Source organism: Lampris incognitus, chromosome 8 (assembly GCF_029633865.1).
Source record: "Lampris incognitus isolate fLamInc1 chromosome 8, fLamInc1.hap2, whole genome shotgun sequence".
Taxonomy (NCBI): Eukaryota; Metazoa; Chordata; class Actinopteri; order Lampriformes; family Lampridae; genus Lampris; species Lampris incognitus.
The window spans coordinates 47,348,895-47,373,050 of record NC_079218.1 but is presented as its reverse complement, the minus strand read 5'-3'; the positions used below and the strand labels follow the sequence as shown (position 1 = coordinate 47,373,050).

Sequence of the window (24,156 nt, the reverse complement as noted above, 5' to 3'; positions counted from 1 at the left end):
GAGCGTGACGTGTACTTTTAGCGCTTGTACATACACAGTAGGATTCCAGTATTCTCGCCGTCGCCCTGCGGCCTGAGCGCCTTCGTCGCGGCCGCGTCACGGGACTCTCCGGACCTCCACCCGGAAGCCTCCTCGCCGGCTGCCCTCTGTCGAAGCCGAAACCCTGCATGCCACGTTTCTAAGTATCCACAACGTTTTGTCAGCATTTGAAATTACGTCTTTGTAAGTTTCCGGTCGACACTGAGATCGATACGGACTTCGGGGGGGGGGGGTCTTTTTTGTAAGCTTTTCTAAAATGGATGGTTTTTTGTTTGTCTTTGGGGGTTGTTCAGAGATTTCTATGCTGTACACAATATTTTAAAAATCTTTATACTGAATCCAACTGAGCGTGTCTGCCTGCTTTCTTCGCCCGCACCCGCCCACCGAGCCCGGTGGACCTTCCACACTCGTCTTCTGTGTCTGGGGGAAAGGGGGGAGGACCCACAAATGGGGGTTGGGGGTGGGGGGTCCTCAGGAAGCCTGGAATTAAAAGTTTGTTTTGGGCTGCACATTTTTATTTCTAACCAATTAGTGTCATAATTTCCGTTCACATTGGCTGAATACATCGGTTGAGGGTCTTAAAGAAAATACTGGAGGCTGTCGGAGGCCCCCCTCACCCCTTACAAGTAATACTATACATTTTTTTTTAAATCACTGCAAGATAGTGAGGTTAAAATAGATTAATGCACTATGATTGTAAATAATATACAGTATGCTAGAACTCCAAAAGTGACGTGTGAGAGACAAAAGAGGTAAGGGGCCCACGGAGACTGCTTATGTACAGGGAACAGAATTGTGCGCTACACCCCTGATGCTACTACATGCGTTCATTCATTAGCCGAACCGCTTATCCTGCTCTCAGGGTGGCGGGGATGCTGGAGCCCATCCCAGCAGCCGTTGGGCGGCAGGCGGGGAGACACCCTGGACAGGCCGCCAGGCCATCACACAGGGCCCACACTTGCTCACTGGTTGTCCATCTTCTCCGATTTGTGAGTCCTTTGGTGGCTGAATAGTGTCACATAACATGACACAATTAAGCTAATTTACTTACTTTTCCCATGATGCTCGGTTTCCTCTTTTTTTTTTGAGTAACTTAACTTTTAGAATTTAAGGTGCACATGTACAGGTCTTTGGACTGTGGGGGGGGGGCGGAGCACCCGGAGGAAACCCACGCAGACACGGGGAGAACATGCAAACTCCACACAGAGGACGACCCGGGGCGACCCCCAAGGTTGGACTACCCTAGGGGGGCGGGGCTCGAACCCAATCAGTTCCTAATCGATTACTTCTCAATTATCCAATTATCCATCAATTGCGAATATTTTTTCGGTTTTGGAATTAAAGTTGGGAGACCTTGAGTCATGGTTGGGGGGAGGGGGGCTTCAGACTCAATAGTATATTTGAAGACTTCGAGCGGGAAAGGAACGAACTCTTCAGAAAACATAAAATTCAGATGTGGTACTGTGGAGTTAGAAAACAACGAGACAGGAGACGTGAGAGTAGACGTAGTCGAGGTAGTTTACTAGCTCCAACTTAGCATGTCATACATCCGACAACGACGCTGAACTGACTGTGAACCGGAAGCGGAAGTGCATTATTTTCTACGAGATCTTATGAAAGCACCCTGACATTTCACACACACACACACATATATATATATATATATAAATATATAATGTATGTATATCACCCTGACCCTTACACGCTATTACAATACTTCCAATTAAGCCAGTAATAAATACTAGGTTACCATTCTAGTATGAAACAGTTCTGTAATAGTCCATCGCATTAGGCATGGTGAAACCGAGGGGCCTAATTCATCCTTGAGGCACCAAGTGTGTGCCTGCCTCCGGCCGTGCAGGGTTTGCGGGTCAGGCCATTACAACCTCGCCCAAACGTGCCGCACCCCCCCTCCCCCTCTCCCCCACATACCATATACACTTCCCATGAGACACCTGTCTGTGGTGGTATGGATACCCTTGCGACAGCTGAACCACCCGCGGGGCCCCGATACATACATTTATAGATGTGTCCGCTTCCTACACACACACACGCAAACACACGCATGCACGCGCACGCACAACTAATCTACTCAGCTGCGGCTGCCATGCAGTCCGATTCACAAATCTCTTTCGGGTAACACTGCCTCCACGAGACAAAAAATGGGGGTTTCCCCCAAAGCTGTCCGCGCGCGCGCGCGCGCACACACACACACACACACACACACAGCACAAACAGGGCTCCGATTAGAATCGGCATGGCTAAGCCGATAAAAGCCGAGGGGCAAGAGTGGCTCTAAAATGCATTAGATGCTGAGCCCTTTGTTTACCGAGGAGGCGAGCGGTTTGCCAAAATCCCCCGGCGGCTCAAGTCAGGCGAGCAGGCCGGGACAAGGAACCCTACGGCGTCGCCATAGCCGTGTGAGCGAAAGGATGGCACACACCCGAGGCACGCGTACAGGTTAAACTCCGGGCGGCGTAGCGGTCTATGCCCTCGCATACCGACACGGGAGATCGCCGGTTCGAATCCCCGTGTTACCCACCGGCTTAGTCGGGCGTCCCTACAGACACAGTGTCTGCGGGTGGGAAGCCGGATGTGGGTGTGTGTCCTCCTGGTCGCTGCGCTAGCGCCGCCTGACTCGGTCGGGGCGCCTAATCAGGTGGGAGGAGGGGGTGATCCTCCCACGCGCCACGTCCCCCTGGCGAAACTCCTCACTGTCAGGTGAAAAGAAGCGGCTGGCGACTCCACGTGTATCAGAGGAGGCACGTGGTAGTCTGCAGCCCTCCCCGGATCGGCAGAAGAGGGGGGTGGAGCAGCGACCGGCACGGCTCGGAGGAGTGGGGTAATTGACCAAAATTCAACTGGGGAGAAAAAAGGGGAAGGGGGGAAAAAACAAACTATTAGCGCAGCAGTGATCATTAGGGGGGGGGGTGTGGGCCCTCGGGTGTGTTAGCCGCCATGTGACAGGAGCACAGCCCCACCTCGGCAGATAATACGTTCAACAACTTCCGTCAGGTCGGGGATAGAGATGCTGGAGTTTTTATTTCTAATAAGACCCAAGACAAAATAATAATTATGGGGGGGTAAATCTTTCAATGATCGTCTGGAGAGGAGACCAGCTGCTGTCACACGTCCGGCAAATACACAGACGTCTCCGCTGACGCGATGTCGTCACCTCAGACGATGCCGAAGCCTTTAATCTCGCAATACTGGACATCCTATTTGTTGTACCTCCGCAATTACAGGGGCGGTGTTGGGAGTAAAGCCCGTGTAGCGAACTCGGAGGGGGGGGGCAGCCGGGACGCGAACCCAGGCCTCCTGCAACACGGGCGACTACGTCAACCAGTGGACTCGACTGGTTAACGTAGTCGCACATTAAAGGGGAGGGAGATCCGGGTTCCCGCCCCGCCCCCCCCCGAATTCGCTACATTAGTGTCAGAAGTGGGTGGGATGGTGAGACCTTGAGGTCACCGGAAGCGCGTGCGCCCAGAGGCGCGAGGGAGCGCGTGTGCAGAAACGCGCGGGGGCAGCGTAACGATTAAGGGCTGAATAGGCTCGCTAGCCCTTGGCTAACGGGTCGGACCCTTTAGTCGACTGGTTAACGTAGTCGCCCCGCGGTGCGGGAGACCCGGGTTCGCGTCCCGGCTGCGGACGTCCCGCATCCCCCGAATTCGCTACAGGTTTAGTAGGAAGTGTTCCCTAACAGGATCTGCCCACGGCCGCATCAAGAGGAACTGATCCCGACACTGTAATCACCGCTGGTCCCCTTTAAGAGAGGCAAACTGACCACTTACCGTAAAACAGACCTTCATCTGTGTCAATCTGTTCAGGCTTAGATCAGAATGACACTAATCCTGTTTTCAACACCCTCCGCGTCCCTCGCGCACGCGCGCGCACTCGCTGGCAACACGGTGGAGCCTTTGTGTCTGAGAAAAGCAGACAATTAACCCAGCGCGCTCCGCCGGACGCCGGGGGTTCGTGCACGCACGCGCACGCACGCAATCTGAAGAGCGTCATTTAGCCACGTAGGAGGAGAACATCGCCGGTGCCTCCATGACGGGAGAGCGAGAGACGAGGTCAACCAGACTACCTGGCAGACAAGGACCCCAGCCACAAAGAAGGGCATAAAGAAGCAGGTGTTTCTGAGGAACTAGGAGGCTTTGTCCAGCCCCGGGGGGGGGGTCGGGGTCGGGGGGGGCATTTGGGTTATTCTGTCAGATGACTTACTGACTGGCAGGCTTCGTTGCTGCATCACTGACACATTCGGAGGCGATTAAGGAAACTAGAAGGCTTTGACTTTCTCCAGAGATTTTACACATTTTACCAGAAAAGGGGGAGGTGGTGGGGGCGGGTGGGGTGTGTGGGGGCTCTTGAGCCGCCCTGGCATCAAAAAAAGCCGCCCGTACTGCGAAGACCGTTTTCACATACACGATGTTTCCGCATCGGAGGGGGAGGGAGGGGGGGGGGGTTGGACCGTCGCCTTCATCAGAAACACCTGACCGGGCCCAGCTGCTCCCCGCCGTCCGGCGCGACGCCGCAGGACGCCAGAGCCGGTTTAAGACGGCGGCTCTTCAAAAGGAGCTCTCGGTTACAGTCGAGGGATCAAATGTAACGAAAATATAACAAATGATCAACTTGAAAGTCCCGCTGGTTCCTGGAGGGGGGGGGAGGAGGAGGGGGGGACGACGCCGGTTCAGAATTCCTTACGCGGTCTCGTCCGCAGCTGAAGCGGGGAAGCGTCTCGTCCCGACTCCCGCGGGTTGGATCAAGCAATATTTGGGATGATTTACACGAGTTTTATTTTATTATTCGCAGGAGAAAAAGAAGAAGAAGAAGAAGAAAAAAAGGAGGCGGACACAAACTCCACTGAAACAGACCGTCGTTAAAATTCATCCGCTTGAACTGAAAAAGTCAAGCGGATGAATTCCTGCGAGGTTTGCCGTTGCACTGGAAATGTGAAGCACAGAAAATAGACACCTCTCTGACTATGTTGGGAGGGGGGTGGTGCCGTGGAAAACTGACATTTAATGGATCATAAGGCCCGGGGGGGGGTGGTGTACTGGTTCTGTACAAGCAACTGGTGGGGTGGGGCTCCTTTGTCAAGAGGAAAATAAAGCAGGGTGATGGGGTGGAATAGAAGCGGTCCAAGACGAAAGCAAATAAGCAAAAAATGAGAGCCGATTAAAGTGGACACGCGCGCACGCGCGCGCTAGCGCACGCACACGGTTGTTGCCTTTTGTCAGATCAACACCTTGTTTCACCAGCAACAAGAGTCTGACAGGGCTGAATTCTTGCCTTTATCAAAAACGAATGTATTGACATTTCTCCTACATTTCAGAACAAGACGTGGCTGTCCGTCTGCCACAACATTCTTCTTTTCTCGATGAAAAACAAAAAACAAACGTGTTCGCTAAGTTGGCACTCCCCGAAACGTTTCCCTCTCAAAAACAAGAGCAGGAATCCAATCAAAGAGCGGCGCTCGGCCAATGGAAGCTCGGTGTCTGTGGCAACAACATCCAGCCCGAGCCGCCATTGGTCCGTCGCTGGATACAGGAAAGGCCGTCATTGGCTGATTGCGCGCCGAGGCTTCATTGCCTCCATGGCAACATTGCTTCCTTATTGCTTAGGGAAGGTGAACGCAGGCGAAGAGGGGAGGCGACTTTCACTCAAGACACCACTTGTGCATTATTCATCCTTTGTCCCTGAGCGCTTGCAGCGTGTACACGTATTGACTGGTGCCCGCGCGCGCGTGCGCGCGCGTGTGTTTGTCTCCTGGCTTGGGTGGGTGAAGACAGGTTGGGCTGACAAGGGGAGGGGGGGGGTGAGCGGGTTTAAACCGCTGCAATAATTGCACTTTGGAGTGCAATGCATGCTCAACATCAGGTCTATATACGTATAAAACGGCTAGATGACTTCTGGGACCGCACTTCTCCATTCAGAGTGATGATGATGAGGATGATGATGATGATGATGATGATGCTGAAATGAGACTCACTGGTCTAACTGGACAAGCAAACTTTTTTTTTTTTTTTTTTTTTTTGCTCAGTGTCCAACAGGACACCGCTCATATGTGGCCCGGCCGCGTTCTGTCCGAGGTGAGCCCAGAAGAGCTGGTCCGTCCTCCACTGGCAACAGGACTGGACCGACAAAACACAAACAACAACAACAACAACAAAAGCCACGCGGCTGATTTGGTGGGTTGTTTTTTTTCTCCCCCCCCCCCCTCCTCGAAATGTTGGCGGGATGAGGAAAAAGGAGGAGGAGGAGGAGGAGGAGGGGGGGGTATAGTAGAGAGGGAGGAGTCTGCGAGGTGGAAAACACAGCACACTCACACAGATCAGGGGGTCTTGATGCCCGCTCAGTAATCCGGGTAAGGAGACCACAGGAAGGTGAACCACTTCCTCCGGACACAACGTTGACTGACAGAGACCTTCCATCACTCTTCAGTCTCGCGTTAGGGTCTCAAACTGGGGGGGGGGGGGGTCTGCGTGTGTGTGTTGGGGGTGTTGGGGAGGCGGGGACACCAGCCTGAGCGTGGGAGGAGGGGTAACGTCTGCTGACAGGCATGCGAGCGGGCGGGCTGGCTGGTCGTCTGGCAGCGAGCACGACGACGAGCTGGCAACAGGCACCCGGTGTAAGCACGTGTTGTCAGTTGCCATCGCAACCTGCCCTTGGATACAGCGTGCTGGTTGGCCGTCTCCGGCTGTTGTTGCACCGGCAGGGCTGATGAAACTCGGCGGGTGCGGGAGGGCGCTCGTGCCAGCCGCCTTCCTCGCCCCGGTAGAAAGTGCTGCTGGGCGCGTTCGAGGTTCAGCCGGTAAACACACACAAAATCCCTTCTTTGCGTCAGCTGCCCCGCAAGCCCCCAAAACCCCTGAAAGGTGGCTGCTTAATCCCTAAAGTCCATTAGCTACCTTTAATTAGACCACAATAAAGGCGAGGCGGGATGAACGCGGCTCCTGACAATCCGGGGCCTTCGAAGACAGGAGAAAAAAAAAAGAAGAAGAAAACATTTAAAAGGTTTGTCAACACGGTTTTATTTCCTAAATACGGATACAAAAGAGCGCTTCTGTTTTTGTTTTTTTTTAAATTTCGTTTTGATATTTTAATACACAAAATTGCTCATGTGACGACGGCGAGGGAGCCTGACGTGGAACCGTTAAGACGGGCATCGAAGAGGTCTTACAGCGATGGAGGACAACGTCCCAAAAAAAATGAACAGTCGTGATAAAAGCTCTGCTCACGAAGCGGGGGGGGGGGGGGAGGGGACTGCCAGGAGGACGACAAACACTTGAGGAAACGGACAAAGACAGTGAGGCTGATCAGTACGATAGCTTGCTGGATGTGAGGCCTGATGACATTTAACCCCATATAAAATATTATATATATATATACACACACACACACACAAGGTGAGATGGTTCCAGACCTGAACTGTGAAGAAAAACGGTGTATTTGAGGCGGGGTGGGGGGGGGAGGGGGGGCGTTATCTCCGGATCTGAACACCCCCCCCCCCCTCAACCCCGTAACGCAGGACGAACCAAACGAAGTGCCATCACTTCAGGAGGCTTCCAGTGTCGTCCAGGGCGCTGGTCTCCATGTACTCCAGCTTCTGCGCCATGGACACCATCAGCGTCTTCATCTGGGAGATCGGAGGTCGGGCGGTGGTGGTGGTGGTGGTGGGGGGGCAGTCAGAGTTGAAGGAAAGATGTGATGAAGGGGGAGAAAGAGAGTTTGGAATGTGTGGAGGAGAAGGGGGTGGGGGGTCAAGGGGCAGAAGGAATGAGAAAGGGGGGAAATGCACAGGTAAGAGGGGAGGAGAGAAGAATAACGACAACAAGAGGGGTAAGAGGGGAGGGGAGGGGAGGGGAGGGGAGGGGAGACAGGTCATTAAGTATGCAAACTGGAGAACCCAAACAAGTGTCTGCGAGAGACAGACAGACAGAATACATTAGCGGTGGCGGCGGCATGTCTGGGTGTTGGCTCGGACCAAACTGAGTCTATTCCCACATCCGGCTTCCCACCCGCAGACACAACCAATTGTGTCCGTAGGGACGCCCGACCAAGCCGGGGGGGGGGGGGGGGGCGACACGGGGATTCGAACCGCCGATCCCCGTGTTGGTAGGCAACGGAACAGACCCGTCACGCCACCCCGACGCCCGTTCCTGATCATTTCTGACTGTATGTTTTGATAAGTCAACCTGAGATGAATGCGTTGTCAGGATCACTAAAGAAGGTCGACGTGACGGATTTAAAACCGGAGCCAAGCCACATCACTCAACCGCGCGGTGAAATTAAGCGCCCCCCTTTGTTCGAGGGGCGCACGGTCGAGCCAGAGCAACGTGCGACACGAATTAGATGGTGGAAGCTGTGCTCAAACCAAGGAGGGGGGGGGGGGGTCATGCAGTTCGCGGCGCCGACGCTCCCACAGGAAGCGTCCAGAACGGCAAGGGACAAAAAGCCTTCACGGACAATCGGATGTGATAGGAGCACATGACGCAGTCAGAGAAATGATTAAGTCCTGCGGGCGTTCTGGCTGAGCGGATCGGGATAAAGGCCGGTGTCGTGTTTTGTCTTGCTTTCTAAACTTTAATGGTCACATTTTCCAACCTTCCTCACTGGCAGAGCAAACTGCTCGGGGATTCTGAGGCTCGTATGCGCAACACCGCTGAAAGTGATCAATCACCTTTGAGATATACAGATAACGACAGCGTCTCTCCATCAGGGGAAAGTCGAACTCGCGGGTTAAAGTAGGTCAAACATGCCACACACACACACAAGTGAAATGATCAAAACATGTTTTTCTTCTAACAAAGATTCCTCAACACCCCCCCCCCCCATCACATCCATTGTCCGTGGTGCAAGTGTAATAAGGGGCTGCCTGGCATTCCAAGACACGATCACCCCCTATGGGCCGATTAATGGTATTACAGGTATTTTCTTTTATTCTTGAACAAAGAACCTTGAGATATCAAATTAACTTGGGCAACGTCTTTACCTTTGCGTTGATCCCTTTTTAGAAGTCTATATGCACTTGCATAATTGAGTCAATATAGACTGAAAAATGCACTGATTGACCCGGAATCAAATTAAAAGTTAAAATGGATTATTGCCGTATAAAGAGGTTCAAACATCAGTTTTAACAGTGCAGAACATCTGCACACAAAAGAAGACCTTGAGCAAATAAAATCAGTGCAGATGTTGGCATGTGGAGAAGAAAGCCTCTTGCAGGAGCTGCCTGTGGAGAGATGAGGTCATCCTCAGTCTGTCTGGTACCAGAGCTCATTTCAACACTATAGGACTCCCACAACCCAGCTGATGTCATCGGTTAACCCAGTGTTTCTCAAAGTGTGAGGCGCCCCCCCCCCGGGGGGGGGGGCACAGAGGCATGATGGAGGGGGGGGGGTGTAGTGCAGAAAACTGCTTTGACATCGGAATCTTTTTCACGGCCGATCAATCGACAAGACGTGCTGTCATGAGACAGAGAGTCTGTAGGTTCACAGAACAGAGAGACTGACAGGGACGAAAAGAAAGACAGGCGATGCTCCCGAGACAAACAAGTCGAAGCGCTTAGCGGACGGTCTTCTTCTTCTTCTTCTCTCAGCTTGTTCCCTGTTTTTCAGGGGTCGCCACGGCGGATTGTCCTGTGAGGGCACAGCACCAATGGCGGCCGTTGTTACTCCAGTCCTCAGCCAATCCTGGTATGGAGCCTCGACTGATCCGGTATGGTCTTGTCAAGCCGCATAATGATTTGGCAAAATGTTACGCACTTTGCCAAAACAAAGTGCTTAGCTGATGGTAATCAACCAAAAGCCAAGTTAAGAAAATATAACGAAGCCTCTCTTGCTCTTGGGTTCACAGTGAACGTGGTGGGAGATGAGGAGCACACAACTGTAGTCCACTGACTTCCGGTTTCTACTGCAACGGTCATATCAGTTTCCTGTTTGTTGCCGTGTGCTATTGACAATGGCATATTTTTCACGATGCCTGCAAGATTTACCATGGGTAACGTCGACGACGTGCACACAAATTGTCGACCAACTTTCACCTGCACCTACCGGCGAACGGGTGAAAAGTTTCAGGTTGTACATATCAAGTTACGTCCACAACTATGAGGATGAAGGGACGGACGGAATTGTGGACGTAACTGGATATGTACAACAACTGGCAGGACCGCTGCAGTAGAAACCGGAAGTCAGCGGACTACAGTCATGCACAGAGCAAGAAACCACACACAATAGCAGAGGAGCTCATATCTCCCACAGCTTTAGACACGGTGTCAACTATGTTTGATAAGACAAGTGCCGCAAAGTTGAAGGCTGTCCCTCTGTACGATGATGCAGTTGCAAGACGTATATGCGACATTTCAAATGATCTTTGAACTCCGGAGAGGAAATCTGGGTGTTTCTGGAGGAGGGGCATGTGCATGAAGTTGCGAGCAAGTTTAGTGATGAAAACCTTCTGGTGAAACTGGCTTATCTCAGCGACATATTTGGAAAGCTGTATGGATTAAATCTTCAGCTTCAAGGCAGAGACAAGCACCTTCCTGACCTGGCAGGCAAGATCAGCGCATTCACTCAGAAGCTTGAGATGTGGGGCAGGTGACTTGATCAAAGAAATACTGATTTCATTTGAGAATCTGAGTGAATTTGTTGAAACCAGTGATTCTGTTGCCACCGCAGTGATCTCGTGTCGTAGGGAGCACATCTCTTCCCTGAGAGGATGCTTTCAAAAATACTTCCCAGACAACGGTGCTCAGTATGACTGGGTGACATCCATTCAATGCAGCAGCACCTGCTGATTTCAGCTCTGCTGAAGAGGACCAGCTCATCGAGATGGCATCCGACTCCACCCTGAGGCTGCGCTTTACAGCTCAGACACAGTGAATTCTGGCTTGGTGTGGAGAGGGGAGTATCCACTCACAGGACAGAGGGCTGTGGGCATTCCCGCTTCCCTTCGCCACATCCTATCTCTGTGAGGCTTTTCTGCCGTTGCCTCGCTTAAAACAAAGTACAGATCTAAGCTCAACATTGCGCATGACTTGAGAGTGGCGGTATCAAGCCTGCAACCCCGCTCTGAAAAGTTGTGCGGTGCAAAACCGGCTCATTGCAGCCACTAATGCAGTGATAAGACTGGAGCTCACAATTGACTTGCTCATCGTTTTCCTCAAATATCTGCATTTGTTCTTTTTTTGCACAGATTGCATTTTATTGTTATCGTTCTAGCAAAGTGATTTTTAAATTTTCTCTGTTTTTTTGAAAAAGCACACAGACTGATGGAGCAATCTAGTGACAAACGTCACAAAAAGAGGTTTGATAAAGTTGAAGTGGAACTTGCATTTGTTATTTGCACAACAGAAATTACTGAAAGAAAAGTGAAAAGAATGTTCTTGATGTTATTTAAATAAAGTTAAATTTGGCCCATTTTGTCACCATTTTGTTGGGGTGGGGGGCATGAACATTTTTCATCCTCCAAAGGGGGGCATGACAGAAAAAGTTTGAGAACCACTGAGTTAACCAACACCGCCAGCACATGGTTTACCAAAAAGAGCGGGGATGGATTTGTGCTACTAGGCGATGAAATACAAAATTACACGAGCTCTTTGTCAAATAGCAACATGATTACCATTTAATTGCCACAGATCTCTGTTGCCATTTCATCTGGTCTGGAAAGTGCATGTGTCTGTTAGCTTTTACAACTTGCACACATCATAATAGTGAGGATTCTACCATGTTATGATTTGACTTATGTTGAAGTTGTGGGTAAATGAAAAAAAAAGAAAAAAAAAAAAGCTTAGCTCAAATCAAGACAACTGTAAATGAAGATTTTTTTGATCATATTTTTTGCATCAGCATTTTACCTGTATCAGTTGTTGTTCAACATCGTTTCTGTACTCCATGGTGACTGGCTCTTTGTTTGGATACCCTTTGGCCCCCACCTGGTTTGCAGAGCCCAGCACATAGCTGAAAAAGCCAGACATGATGCATACAGGACTGAGGCACTCAATACACTGGGATTCACTTTGGTTGGAACATATGTTATTATGCAAATATGACACTTTGTAAATAGCCCCTCTGGTCAAGATGTCTCACCTACATATCTACGATGTGCACGACCTCATTCTACACCAGATGTGCAGGACAAATGCACAACTGTAAATACACATATAACTGCTGTACACTGGCTACAAATTATATCGGTTATAAAATAGTATATAATAGCTAAATATATAGTATATATTTTAGTATACAAGTATATATTATGAGCATAATAAGTTATAAAGTTACAGTATATAATACATAAGCACAAGTTATTCAACTATAACAAAACTGTATAGCAGTGACATACCTGTTGTGCGTACATACTTGTTTTGTTTTTCCTTTTCTTTTTTGTGTGAGTGATATATGCAAGTACTAGAAGCTGCTGTAAACCAGAGTAAAATTCCTCGAATGCATAAGCACACTTGGTCAAATGAAGTCGATTCTTATTCTGAATAGGTTTTGGTTGATTAGTCCCATGTGTACTTTTTGGCAAAGGCTAATGCCGACCACACACACACCAAAGGATTTTCAAAACTTGAGAGCATCACACACTTACTGGCTTGTCTTCCATCCTAGTTGTGCACTCACTATACAATTATATGAAGGACAGGTAAGCACAGGGTAATGCACACACATTATAGGACTGGATGTAGAGGCTGACAGTTCCAGCACACACTTCTGAAGCCAAGACTTAATAAGAACATTACAATTCACACAAGAGTCTCCAACTAGTTTAAAACTGGATCACAGATAGGGCTGAACAATATAGAGCTTAGAATCGACACTGTGATATACATGTGCAAAAGTCACATTGCAAAGGATGCAGCGTAAGGTCAATTGAGTCAATCTCTTGTCTTGGGCTAACATTGTTATTGCTTGATAGAAAATGAAATCTAGCAAGGTTCGCTTTTTTATGACTACTCTGGAGAAAAATATTCTAGTGTATCTGACAAATTTAGTGGCTTCTTTCCCTCCTAAAACCACCCGAATCATTGCCAGTGATCACTTCTTTGCAAATGGAACTTGGGAGTTAAAAGCTTCATATATCTGCTGAAATTATGTAGCTTTTTCCTCAATCCTTATTGTCATCCTTTTTATTATTATGTCATTTTCCTTATCATTCCTTATTATTATTCTTTATTATTCATAGAGGTGTGGGAAGATGGCAGCGCGAACTCACGTTTGCGGTGGCCTCACCCAGTACCGACTATGCAGTGCTTGTTCATGTCTACATCTAAGTTTGTGTCATCGTGTGAAGGTTGCGAGGATTTATGTCTGCGATCGTCAATTTCGTTTAATGGCTGGGAGAGCTGGCGTCGGGTCGGCTGAAAGAGCTTGGTCTGCTGCATCCTGTGGGCCCAGGCACCAAGGCCGTGCCCAGAGATGTGCTCGAGAGGAAACACCTAGGGGAGGTCTGGCGGCGCCCTCGCCTAGCATCGACTTTGCAGTTTTTTTGTCTGCGTTTGTGTCATCGTGTGGACTGCGGGGGAGGTGTGTCAAAGGTGTCTGGCTGGGAGAGTTAGCGTTGGATTGGCTGAGGGAACCTGGTCTGCTGGGCCCAAAGACCACGGCACTGGCCAGAGCTGTGCCCAAAGAGGAAACACTGAGGGCAGCAGAAGCGGGGCAAGCTAAGCTAACTGCTAGCCCATGCAGGCCGGCAGTTCACGTCCTGGCTGCCGTTCGTTCTCTGGACAGTGAAATTTTTGGACTGTCTTGCACTGAATATACCGTGTTGTTAATGGTTTATGTTTTTTGCTTTGTTCTCTCTGTTTTCCGCATGTTTTTGGTGGTGTAGTTATTGGCAAATTTTGGATATGTGTTTTTATCTTTTGTGTTGCACTGCTGTGGGCTGAGAGAAACGAAACTTTGTTTCTTCTGTATACGCAAGTACATAGATGAAATGACAATAAATGGCTCCTGATTCCCGATTCTGTAATACTGCAATACATATTGTAAAAAAACTAATCACAAGTGTCATTGTATACCTCACAACAACTGTCAGGAATGGTTGCATGCAGATTTCCTTATTATGTTCTTATGATACCAAAAATTTGTCTGGGACTTGAAAATCCTGGCCTAAATTCTTTAGTGTGTGCTTGGTGTTACACACTCCCGTCAAGTCCGTGACTCAACAATCTCTAGGAAGAAGACGTTTAGTCTAAGAGGTAGGGCATCCTGATGGTTAAAAACTATTTTGTAACACAAGATTTCCTTCTCATAAGAATCAGAATCATGTTTATTGGCCATGTAAGTTTGCACATAAATGGAATTTGACTCTGGTTTCGTGGCTCTCTCGGAGTACTTAACAGAATAACAACACAACAATCTTCAATGCCAGAAATTCATTGACCCCAAGGATCGGGTCCCTCGGCACAGACAGAGCGTTAAAGTGTACGCTGTTAAGTACCGGAAGGTTTGCCGTGACCGGTACATCGGGGAAACCAAACAGACACTGGCCAAGAGGATGGCACAACACAGAAGAGCTAACACATCAGGCCAGGACTCAGCAGTCTACACCATCTACAGGCCGGTGGCCAGTCTTTCAAGGATGAGGATGTGCACATCCTTGATAAGGAGGAACGCTGGTTTAAACAGGGAGTCAAAGACGCCATTTATGTGAAGAGGGAATGACCATCCCTGAACCGAGGGGAGAGCGGGGGGCTAAGAGTACATCTGTCACCATCTTGCAATGCTGTGATTGCTACCATTCCCCAATCCTCTGTGAATAGTACACATGACCATTAGGCCTGAACGATTAATCGAATTCAAACCGAAACTGCAATGTAATAGAACGCAATTTTCAGATCGCAAAGGTGATTAAAAAAAAAGTGTTTCTTTTATGTTACATAATCTAACCAATCAGAGGGTCTGAAACACCTGGCCATGTGGCGTTCACGTACCCACCACATTCACGTGACATGTGGGTGAGAGCAATAAATGAAGAAAACAACTTGCCACGCTATGCTTTGATTTTAGCAGTAACGTTACTATCGTGTGGAAATGGTCTCGGCAGAACCGAACACTGAAAAGTGGCTTTAGTGTCAAAAAAGAGCAGTACGTCAGTTGTCTGGACCTATTGTGGCGTTAGGAAAGAAGATGCTACACAGAGTCAGGTACTGTGCAGAATGTGCCTTGCTACCGTAGCTACAACACAGGGCAACACTACAAACCTGTTCCAGCACTTAAGAAAGCATCACAAGGCCACGTATGACAATTGAATGGCTAAAAACCTGACAACCATTGTGTCAAGTATGCCGAACACCACCCGGCAGGGATCACTGACCGAAATATTTGAGAGCATATCTCAACATGAACAAGATTCAAAATGGCACTGCAAAATGACTCAGGTGATAGCGGAGTTTATAGTGAAAGTTACTATGCCCATCAACACGATGACCAAGGCCAGGTTTACGGCTTTGGTAAAGACACTTGATAAACGGTACAGCATACCATCCCACGCATATTTTAGCCAGGTTGCCATACCGCAGCTATTTAAAATGTGCAGGCAGAGTCAAAGTGGAGCTAAAAACAGTGGAGTTTTTCGCTACTACCACGGACATGTGGTCAAGCCATACAGTGGAACCCTACCAGTCTGACCCTGCGTTTCCTCAATGAAGAATTCAACCTAAAGCTCTCTCTCTTCAGACTGCTTACTTCCCGGACGACCCCACTGGGGAGAACAATGCAGCCGGCCTGAGAGAAGGGCGAGCTGCGACCTCGATGAAGAAAACCATGTCTGCCTATTGACGTACAATGCCAGCGCAGCTCAACAAGTGGACCAGGCTCCAGTGTTTTGGCCACCGATTATATCTTGCCATTGGTAAGTTGTTTTCAGTATTTTGTGTGTGTGAGAGAGAGAGCAAGAGAGAGAGAAAGAAGAGAACGTGAAAGATGAAGAACAAAATGGCTGAATGAAAGATTAATTTGTTTTCTAATGTAGCTGTGTGTGTGTGTGCTTGCAATAGCCTAGTAACACACAACTTAAATTGTATAAAGTACACAATTCTTTTTTAAATTTCTTTCAGAAAATGCAATGAAAGATGACAAAGTGTCAAGAGCAACAAGGCTGTGCAAGAAGCTGGTGGGCAGGGCCGGTTCTGCGGGGGTAGCAACGGGAGCAACCACACCAGGCCCAGGTCTGGAGGGGGGCCCAGAAAAAAAAACAAAAAACTTTCTGAGCTGATTCTGCTGTAAGTGCAGTGATTGTTAATTGTGTGTCTCAGCAGTGCAAAGACACGACGCGTAAAGTTTTAAGGTAAGATAATGAGGAAGACTTTACATAGCCCGCTGTGGCATGGTTGCTTGTAATTGTGTCCTGTGGTTGATATCATTTTGAATTGGTTGTTTCTTCTGGTAGCCTGTGCTCACCCCACACACAGCTGTGTGGTATATGTGTGCGTGTGTAGGCCTAGGCTTTATGGGTGTTGGTGGTTGTCACGGTCGTGCATGTCTGTGGGGTTTTTTTTTTTGGGGGGGGGGCGGTGGCGGTGACCAATGGTTGCTCCCCGGCCCAGAATAGCATAGGACCGGCCCTGCTGGTGGGGCACTTCTCCCACAGTTGGAAGAAGGCAGCAATGACAGGCACAGAGGGAGCTCAATCTTCCTGAGCACACCCTCATAACTGAGTGCCCAACAAGATGAGGATCCAAAGAAATGATGATTCCAAGAGTGCTGGAACAAACCAAGGCCATACCCCAGGTATTATTAGGCGATCAAAATGTGCGCCCCCTTGTCCTGACAGGATATTGACATGTTAGAGTCCATTCACAAGGTGCCACATACTCTCCAGGAATTTACTGATGCTCTTTCTGCAGAGGAGTACATCAGCATCTCCTACCTCAAGCCAGTTCTACATCTTCTGGCTACATTATTCCTGGCTGAAGATGATGAGGACACGGACCTGTCTCGGTTGATTAAAAAAACCAAGGTCTTGGCATACCTCAATGACAAATATAGCGACCCTGACACCCAGGAGCTTTTGGACAGCCCTTGTGGCCTCCAGGTACCTGTCTGTTGCTTCAGGAACAGGACTTTGGGTTATCTAAAGATTTTTAGAGTGGTAGAGCCACAGATTTGTTATTTTTTTATGTTTATGCACTTTAGTTTGTGTGATCTGTTGCTGACTGGAGATCAGTAAGATTTGTATTTAAGCGGTTTGGATAATGGATGGATGGGTATTAATGTTCACACCAGGCCTGTTCTGCAGCACTTTGTTGTTCCTCTCTCAGATTTTATTAAAAAGCTAAGTCATGATAATTATATTACTTGTTTATAAGGCTTGAAGTTAAATCAGTCAATATTCTGTGATTGAAGGTTTTTCTTTTTACAAGTCAGTAGTTAACTAATGATGTTATTCATTTCAGTTCATGTATCAATTCATCTCATTTCATCACAACACGTAGGCCTGGCCTACAGGAAAGAGCAGTTTATATGTTGACTGTTGTGCTGGTCATACTACAGAATGATTTATTGCAGTGTTTAATGGATAACACAGACAGCTTAGGTCGGACAGTTTGGAGACAAAGCAAGAGAGGCAAGATTGAGATGGTTTGGACATGTGTGGAGGAGAGATGCTGGGTATATTGGGAGAAGGATGCTGAATATGAAGCTGCCAGGGAAGAGGAAAAGACGAAGGCCAAAGAGGAGGTTTATGGATGTGGTGAGGGAAGACATGCAGGTGGCTGGTGTGACAGAGGAAGATGCAGAGGACAGGAAAAGATGGAAACGGATGATCCACTGTGGCAACCCCTGGATGACTTTGAATACTTGGGGTCAACTGTCCAAAGTAACGGGGAGTGCAGAAGAGAGTGAAGGCAGGGTGGAGTGGGTGGAGAAGAGTGTCAGGAGTGATTTGTGACAGAAGGGTACCAGCAAGAGTTAAAGGGAAGGTTAACAAGATGGTTGTGAGACCAGCTATGTTATATGGTTTGGAGACAGTGGCACTGATGAAAAGACAGGAGGTGGAGCTGGAGGTGGCAGAGTTGAAGATGCTAAGATTTTCACTGAGGGTGATGAAGAAGGACAGGATTACGAACAAGTATATTAGAGGGACAGCTCAAGTTGGACAGTTTGGAGACAAAGTAAGAGAGACAAGATTGAGATGGCTTGGACATGTGTGGAGGAGAGATGGTGGGTATATTGGGAGAAGGATGCTGAATATGGAGCTGCCAGGGAAGAGGAAAAGACGAAGGTCAAAGAGGAGGTTTATGGATGTGGTGAGGGAGGACATGCAGGTGGCTGGTGTGACAGAGGAAGATGCAGAAGACAGGAAGAGATGGAAACGGATGATCCATTGTGGCGACCCCTAACGGGAGCAACTGAGAGTAGTAGTAGTGGATAACACAGAAGATAATGAACTTTGGAAAAAAAATCATCGCAATATTGGTCTAAATAAAAAAAAATTTAAAATCGCAATTACATTATTTGGAGTTTGAGTGAGAGAGAGAGAGAGAGAGAGAGAGAGAGAGAGAGAGAGACCCTAACCCACAACGAGCAATCACCCTCCGTCTCTTCTGTATGACGACAGTATTCGTACTCAAGCAATCATAGCACAGACAGACAAATATTAATTAGATCTTTCAAGGGGGGCTATAAACCTATAGCACAGCCTATGTTATACCTGGTGTCTACCGAACACAGAACGTGCACTTTGACAACCTCAGAGCACAAAAGCCTCACGCCCCCCCCCCCCCCCCGTGATCTTTGGCGCACCCCCCCCCTTCAGAGCAGACAAAGCCTCGCGCCCTCCCTGGGTTCTCGGGCGCCCCCCTTTGGGGATCCACTGCATTCGAGTATGGCCTTAATGAATGAAGTGTTTACTCTGCATCTTATATTGGCACAAGCATCTGAACGATACACTGAATTAATGTAAATAGTTTGTTTTCCCATTTCAAAATGGATTGGTCATGTTGGTTCCTGTTATCCTAAAAAAAAAAGAAAGAAAAAGCATTCGCCGTGGCCAAAACGTACCTGTCGAGCTTTTCCACATTGAAAAAGAAAATAAATCTTTTATAATCCAGCGACTTAGGTGTGGATATGTAAGTCATGCCAAGCTCAGACTTGCAGCCTCGACAGAAGAGCGGTTTGGTCAGACTGCAACGAAAAGCAAAGGAAAAAAACAAAAGCAAGGCTAAGTTACAGAGCTAGTTTAACGGGGACAGTTTCAAATTGGGTTCAAGAAAGGGCAAAACTAAAACACTTCTGCTGCAACCTCCCCACCCAGCATATCAAAGCAACAGTTCTTACCAGTGGGCTTTTTTGGTTGGCTCATAGACAGTTTCCTCTCCGGTCAAAACGTTGTCTGTGACACCTACAATCAAAACACACAAAAACTGTCAGTTCATGGGCAACTGCTCATGTCCGGCAACTTGAATAAACAGGTAAAATGGACAGACAGACATATTCTGAGACAGACAGACAAGACAGATGTGTAGATGGATAGAAACGCACTGTAACAACAGGATTGTTGTTTCTAGTTTGTGTTGTTCCGGGGAGCAATCAGAGTGCGACTCTGACCACAAGTGATGCTGGCTGGAGCTGAGTTTAATGTCAAGACTGGTATGTTAATAAAGTCAAAAGTGAGCAAGTTCGAGCGCTTTAACCGTCCATTCTGTACAGATTAGAAAGAACAGAATGAAACATGGCAGCGGAGTGTTTGGCTGCCATTAGACGTAGAAACACAGACATATGTTGACAGACAAACATGTATGTCTATGTAGACAGACAGAAAAAAGAAACAGGAAGACAGACGAATGTAGACACAGGTAGACGATAGGTAGACAGAGACTGGTATATGTAGACAGATATACAGACAGGCAGCTGCTAGACGGACAGGTCCATAGCAATATACAGACAGGCGGACAGCTAGACGGACAAGTCCATAGCAATATACAGACAGGCAGATAGCTAGACGGACAGGTCCATAGCAATATACAGACAGGCAGCTAGACGGACAGGTCCATAGCAATATATAGACAGGCAGCTAGACGGACAGGCCCATAGCAATATACAGACAGACAGGCAGCTAGACGGACAGGTCCATAGCAATATACAGACAGACAGGCAGGCAGCTAGACGGACAGGTTCATAGCAATATACAGACAGACAGGCAGCTAGATGGACAAGTCCGTAGCAATATACAGACAGACAGCTAGACAGACAGGTCCGTAGCAATATACAGACAGGCAGCTAGACGGACAGGTCCGTAGCAATATACAGACAGGCAGACAGCTAGACGGACAGGTCCGTAGCAATATACAGACAGACAGGCAGCTAGACGGACAGGTCCGTAGCAATATACAGACAGGCAGCTAGACGGACAGGTCCGTAGCAATATACAGACAGGCAGCTAGACGGACAGGTCCGTAGCAATATATAGACAGGCAGCTAGACGGACAGGCCCATAGCAATATACAGACAGACAGGCAGCTAGACGGACAGGTCCATAGCAATATACAGACAGACAGGCAGGCAGCTAGACGGACAGGTTCATAGCAATATACAGACAGACAGGCAGCTAGATGGACAAGTCCGTAGCAATATACAGACAGACAGCTAGACAGACAGGTCCGTAGCAATATACAGACAGGCAGCTAGACGGACAGGTCCGTAGCAATATACAGACAGGCAGACAGCTAGACGGACAGGTCCGTAGCAATATACAGACAGACAGGCAGCTAGACGGACAGGTCCGTAGCAATATACAGACAGGCAGCTAGACGGACAGGTCCGTAGCAATATACAGACAGGCAGCTAGACGGACAGGTCCGTAGCAATATACAGACAGGCAACTAGACGGACAGGTCCGTAGCAATATACAGACAGGCAGACAGCTAGACGGACAGGTCCGTAGCAATATACAGACAGACAGACAGCTAGACGGACAGGTCCGTAGCAATATACAGACAGGCAGCTAGACGGACAGGTCCGTAGCAATATAGACAGGCAGCTAGACGGACAGGTCCGTAGCAATATAGACAGGCAGCTAGACGGACAGGTCCGTAGCAATATACAGACAGGCAGGCAGCTAGACGGACAGGTCCGTAGCAATATACAGACAGGCAGGCAGGCAGCTAGACGGACAGGTCCGTAGCAATATACAGACAGACAGCTAGACAGACAGGTCCATAGCAATATACAGACAGACAGGCAGCTAGACGGACAGGTCCGTAGCAATATACAGACAGACAGACAGCTAGACGGACAGGTCCATAGCAATATACAGACAGACAGACAGCTAGACGGACAGGTCCGTAGCAATATACAGACAGACAGACAGCTAGCTAGACGGACAGGTCCGTAGCAGTATACAGACAGGCAGCTAGAGGGACAGGTCCGTAGCAATATACAGACAGGCAGCTAGACGGACAGGTCCATAGCAATATACAGACAGACAGCTAGACGGACAGGTCCATAGCAATATACAGACAGACAGGCAGCTAGACGGACAGGTCCATAGCAATATACAGACAGGCAGCTAGACGGACAGGTCCGTAGCAATATACAGACAGACAGATAGCTAGACGGACAGGTCCACAGCAATATACAGACAGACAGGCAGGCAGCTAGACGGACAGGTCCATAGCAATATACAGACAGACAGGCAGGCAGCTAGACGGACAGGTCCGTAGCAATATACAGACAGACAGACAGCTAGACGGACAGGTCCGTAGCAGTATACAGACAGGCAGCTAGACGGACAGGTCCGTAGCAATATACAGACAGGCAGCTAGACGGACAGGCCCATAGCAATATACAGACAGACAGGCAGCTAGACGGACAGGTCCATAGCAATATACAGACAGGCAGCTAGACGGACAGGTCCGTAGCAATATACAGACAGGCAGCTAGACGGACAGGTCCATAGCAATATACAGACAGACAGCTAGACGGACAGGTCCGTAGCAATATACAGACAGGTAGACAGCTAGACGGACAGGTCCATAGCAATATACAGACAGGCAGACAGCTAGACGGACAGGTCCATAGCAGACGTACAAGCTGACTGAACCGAAAGGTCAAAACTCACGCGATAACAGGATTTGACTCTGGTTGGTTTCGCTTCCGACCCAGGACAACGAGTCGCCGACCAGCAGCTTGCACTTCACACAGCTGAAGACCACCGGCTCGTCGTCCTCGTTCTTCTTGAAGGAGTCCGCGTCGGCCATGTCTGCAAACAAGGGTTTTGTGTTTTTCAAAAACGCGCGGGTGTGTAACGGACGTGAGCTATCAAGCGGTTTGGCGGGGCTTAACCCGGATACAGTTCAGCGCGAGTGGGCGGGGCTTAACCCGGATACAGTTCTTCGCCTCTGCTTCTTTTTTCCCCCTCCTCGTCTACTTTCGCACATTTGTGTTCTGAATATCTCCGATATGTTGGAGATATTATGCTAGCAGGTGTTAGCAAATAGAAATAAATACAACTTTTAAATTATTTGCCTCTTTTGAAAATAATATGATGAATGCATGCTGACTGCATGTAAGCGTGTTAGAATATACCAGTCAGGCTATTATTACTAACGTCTACAAGTTATTTTATTTTTCTTTCTTTTTTTTTTCTAAATATTTTTTAGTGTAAAATTTTACTAACATCTTCAAGTTGTTTTATTTTTCTTTATTTTTTTTCTTTTCTAAATATTTTCTATTGCTAAAGCTTTGTTTTGTTTTTTTTTTATATAAAAGCTAACCATTAGTTCCCCTTTCTCATTGGTTGGTGACGTAAGAGGGAGTTTTTTTTTTTATTGAAAGCGAACATAAAGTCATACAAACCATGACAGTAAACACCTCTTAACATACAAGGCACCTTAGGCAAGAAAGAGAAACTTAAATTGTATAAAATAAAATGTGTAACATAAATGATAGAGAATAAAAAAGTTGATAAATCAATGATAATTCGTCTGCACGTTTTCATAGTTGCCCTAGGGGGTCCTCAGATATTTTCGGTTCTTCATAAACTCTGAGGACAGGTTTTGCATGTTTGCCCCCCCCCCTCCCCATTAGTCTCAAAGCACTGAGATGATTGTCCACAGGGTCCCTTTTGAAAACAGAAAAAAGGGGTTTTATTTTCCCCCATTTCGACCACGAGAGCAGGATAAGTTTGGATAATGGATGGATGTGTGAATGAAAATTTTCACCAGGAGTATCATTTTGTTCAAAATGAAGTCCCTCTTAATGTCCCTCATGTTAATACCAAACACGTTATTTTCTTGGGCGACAGGCGGGGAGACACCCTGGACAGGCCGCCAGGCCATCACAGGGCCTCTTGAGACATTGTGGCCCTTAATTCATTTTCAATTCTGTTGAGTCTTGAAAAAGACCTCTCCCCTGTGCAGATAGTGACCATTAAGCTAAAAAAATAGCCTCAATATTGCTTCCACATTAGGAAGGCCATCTGATTTTTTTTCCTTGTATAATTTGATAAAGGTCTGCATGAGACAGAGAGTGCTCTTCTGTAGGCCCACGGCTTTGTCTCGCGTACAAGTGAAAGTGCAGAAGTTCATCAATAAGTTTCAGGTCCACTTCTTCTGGGTATGCTTCCATCAACAGTTCAGCACCTTGCTGAATGTCTTGCTTACATGCTCTCAGATTAGTAAGAAAGGAAAATATTGGTGCAACATTGCTGTACAGAGTACCTCTTCTTCTTAAATTGGCTTCAAGTGCGAGTATAAAGTCTAGAGAATAGTTAGTGTGGTTCAATATTTTACAGTGGTTAATTTCTGGGCTGTTTTTGGTTGTTCCAACTTTGCAAAAATGTATTTTGCAAACTGTTTTTCGACGATCTGATCACAACTGCCATGTTTTATTCCTGTACGTTTGTCGGATTTTCGCTTAAAATTTCGTTTTTGTAAACACATATCGACAATGAGAACTGCAGTGTAAACAGTGGTTGCAAGGTCTGGCTGTCCTCCAACATGGCGGAGCTGTGCGTTTTTGTTTTTGTTTTTGTTTTTTTTGTTGTTTTTTTCCAATTCAAGCCATACATTTACAACAATAAGGCAAACATTACAACTGAACACTTTCCATCCTCTAGAAAACAATGAGCAGACACCACAAGAGGTGTAAAACGTGTACACAAACCATA

At 47.9% G+C, this 24,156-nt stretch overlaps 1 protein-coding gene across 1 annotated transcript; it reads right to left on the bottom strand.

The window, feature by feature from the left end:
* Positions 1-7,411: 7,411 nt before the first annotated feature.
* mis18a (MIS18 kinetochore protein A) lies at positions 7,412-22,307 on the bottom strand. Its single transcript, XM_056284414.1, has 5 exons — positions 22,108-22,307; positions 19,326-19,389; positions 19,050-19,172; positions 11,900-12,002; positions 7,412-7,681 (listed from the first exon to the last, which is right to left on the bottom strand). Exons 1-5 carry the CDS (start codon positions 22,244-22,246, stop codon positions 7,595-7,597), a joined length of 516 nt encoding a protein of 171 aa, XP_056140389.1. The 5' UTR covers positions 22,247-22,307; the 3' UTR covers positions 7,412-7,594.
* Positions 22,308-24,156: the final 1,849 nt, after the last annotated feature.

Coding starts and splice junctions, on each gene's coding strand:
- mis18a (XM_056284414.1), bottom strand. CDS start 22,246: ATGGCCGACGCGGACTCCTTCAAGAAGAACGAGGACGACGAGCCGGTG. Junction 19,390..22,107: donor GAGTCAAATCCTGTTATCGC/GTGAGTTTTGAC, acceptor TTTTGATTGTAG/GTGTCACAGACAACGTTTTG. Junction 19,173..19,325: donor CCAACCAAAAAAGCCCACTG/GTAAGAACTGTT, acceptor TTTTCGTTGCAG/TCTGACCAAACCGCTCTTCT.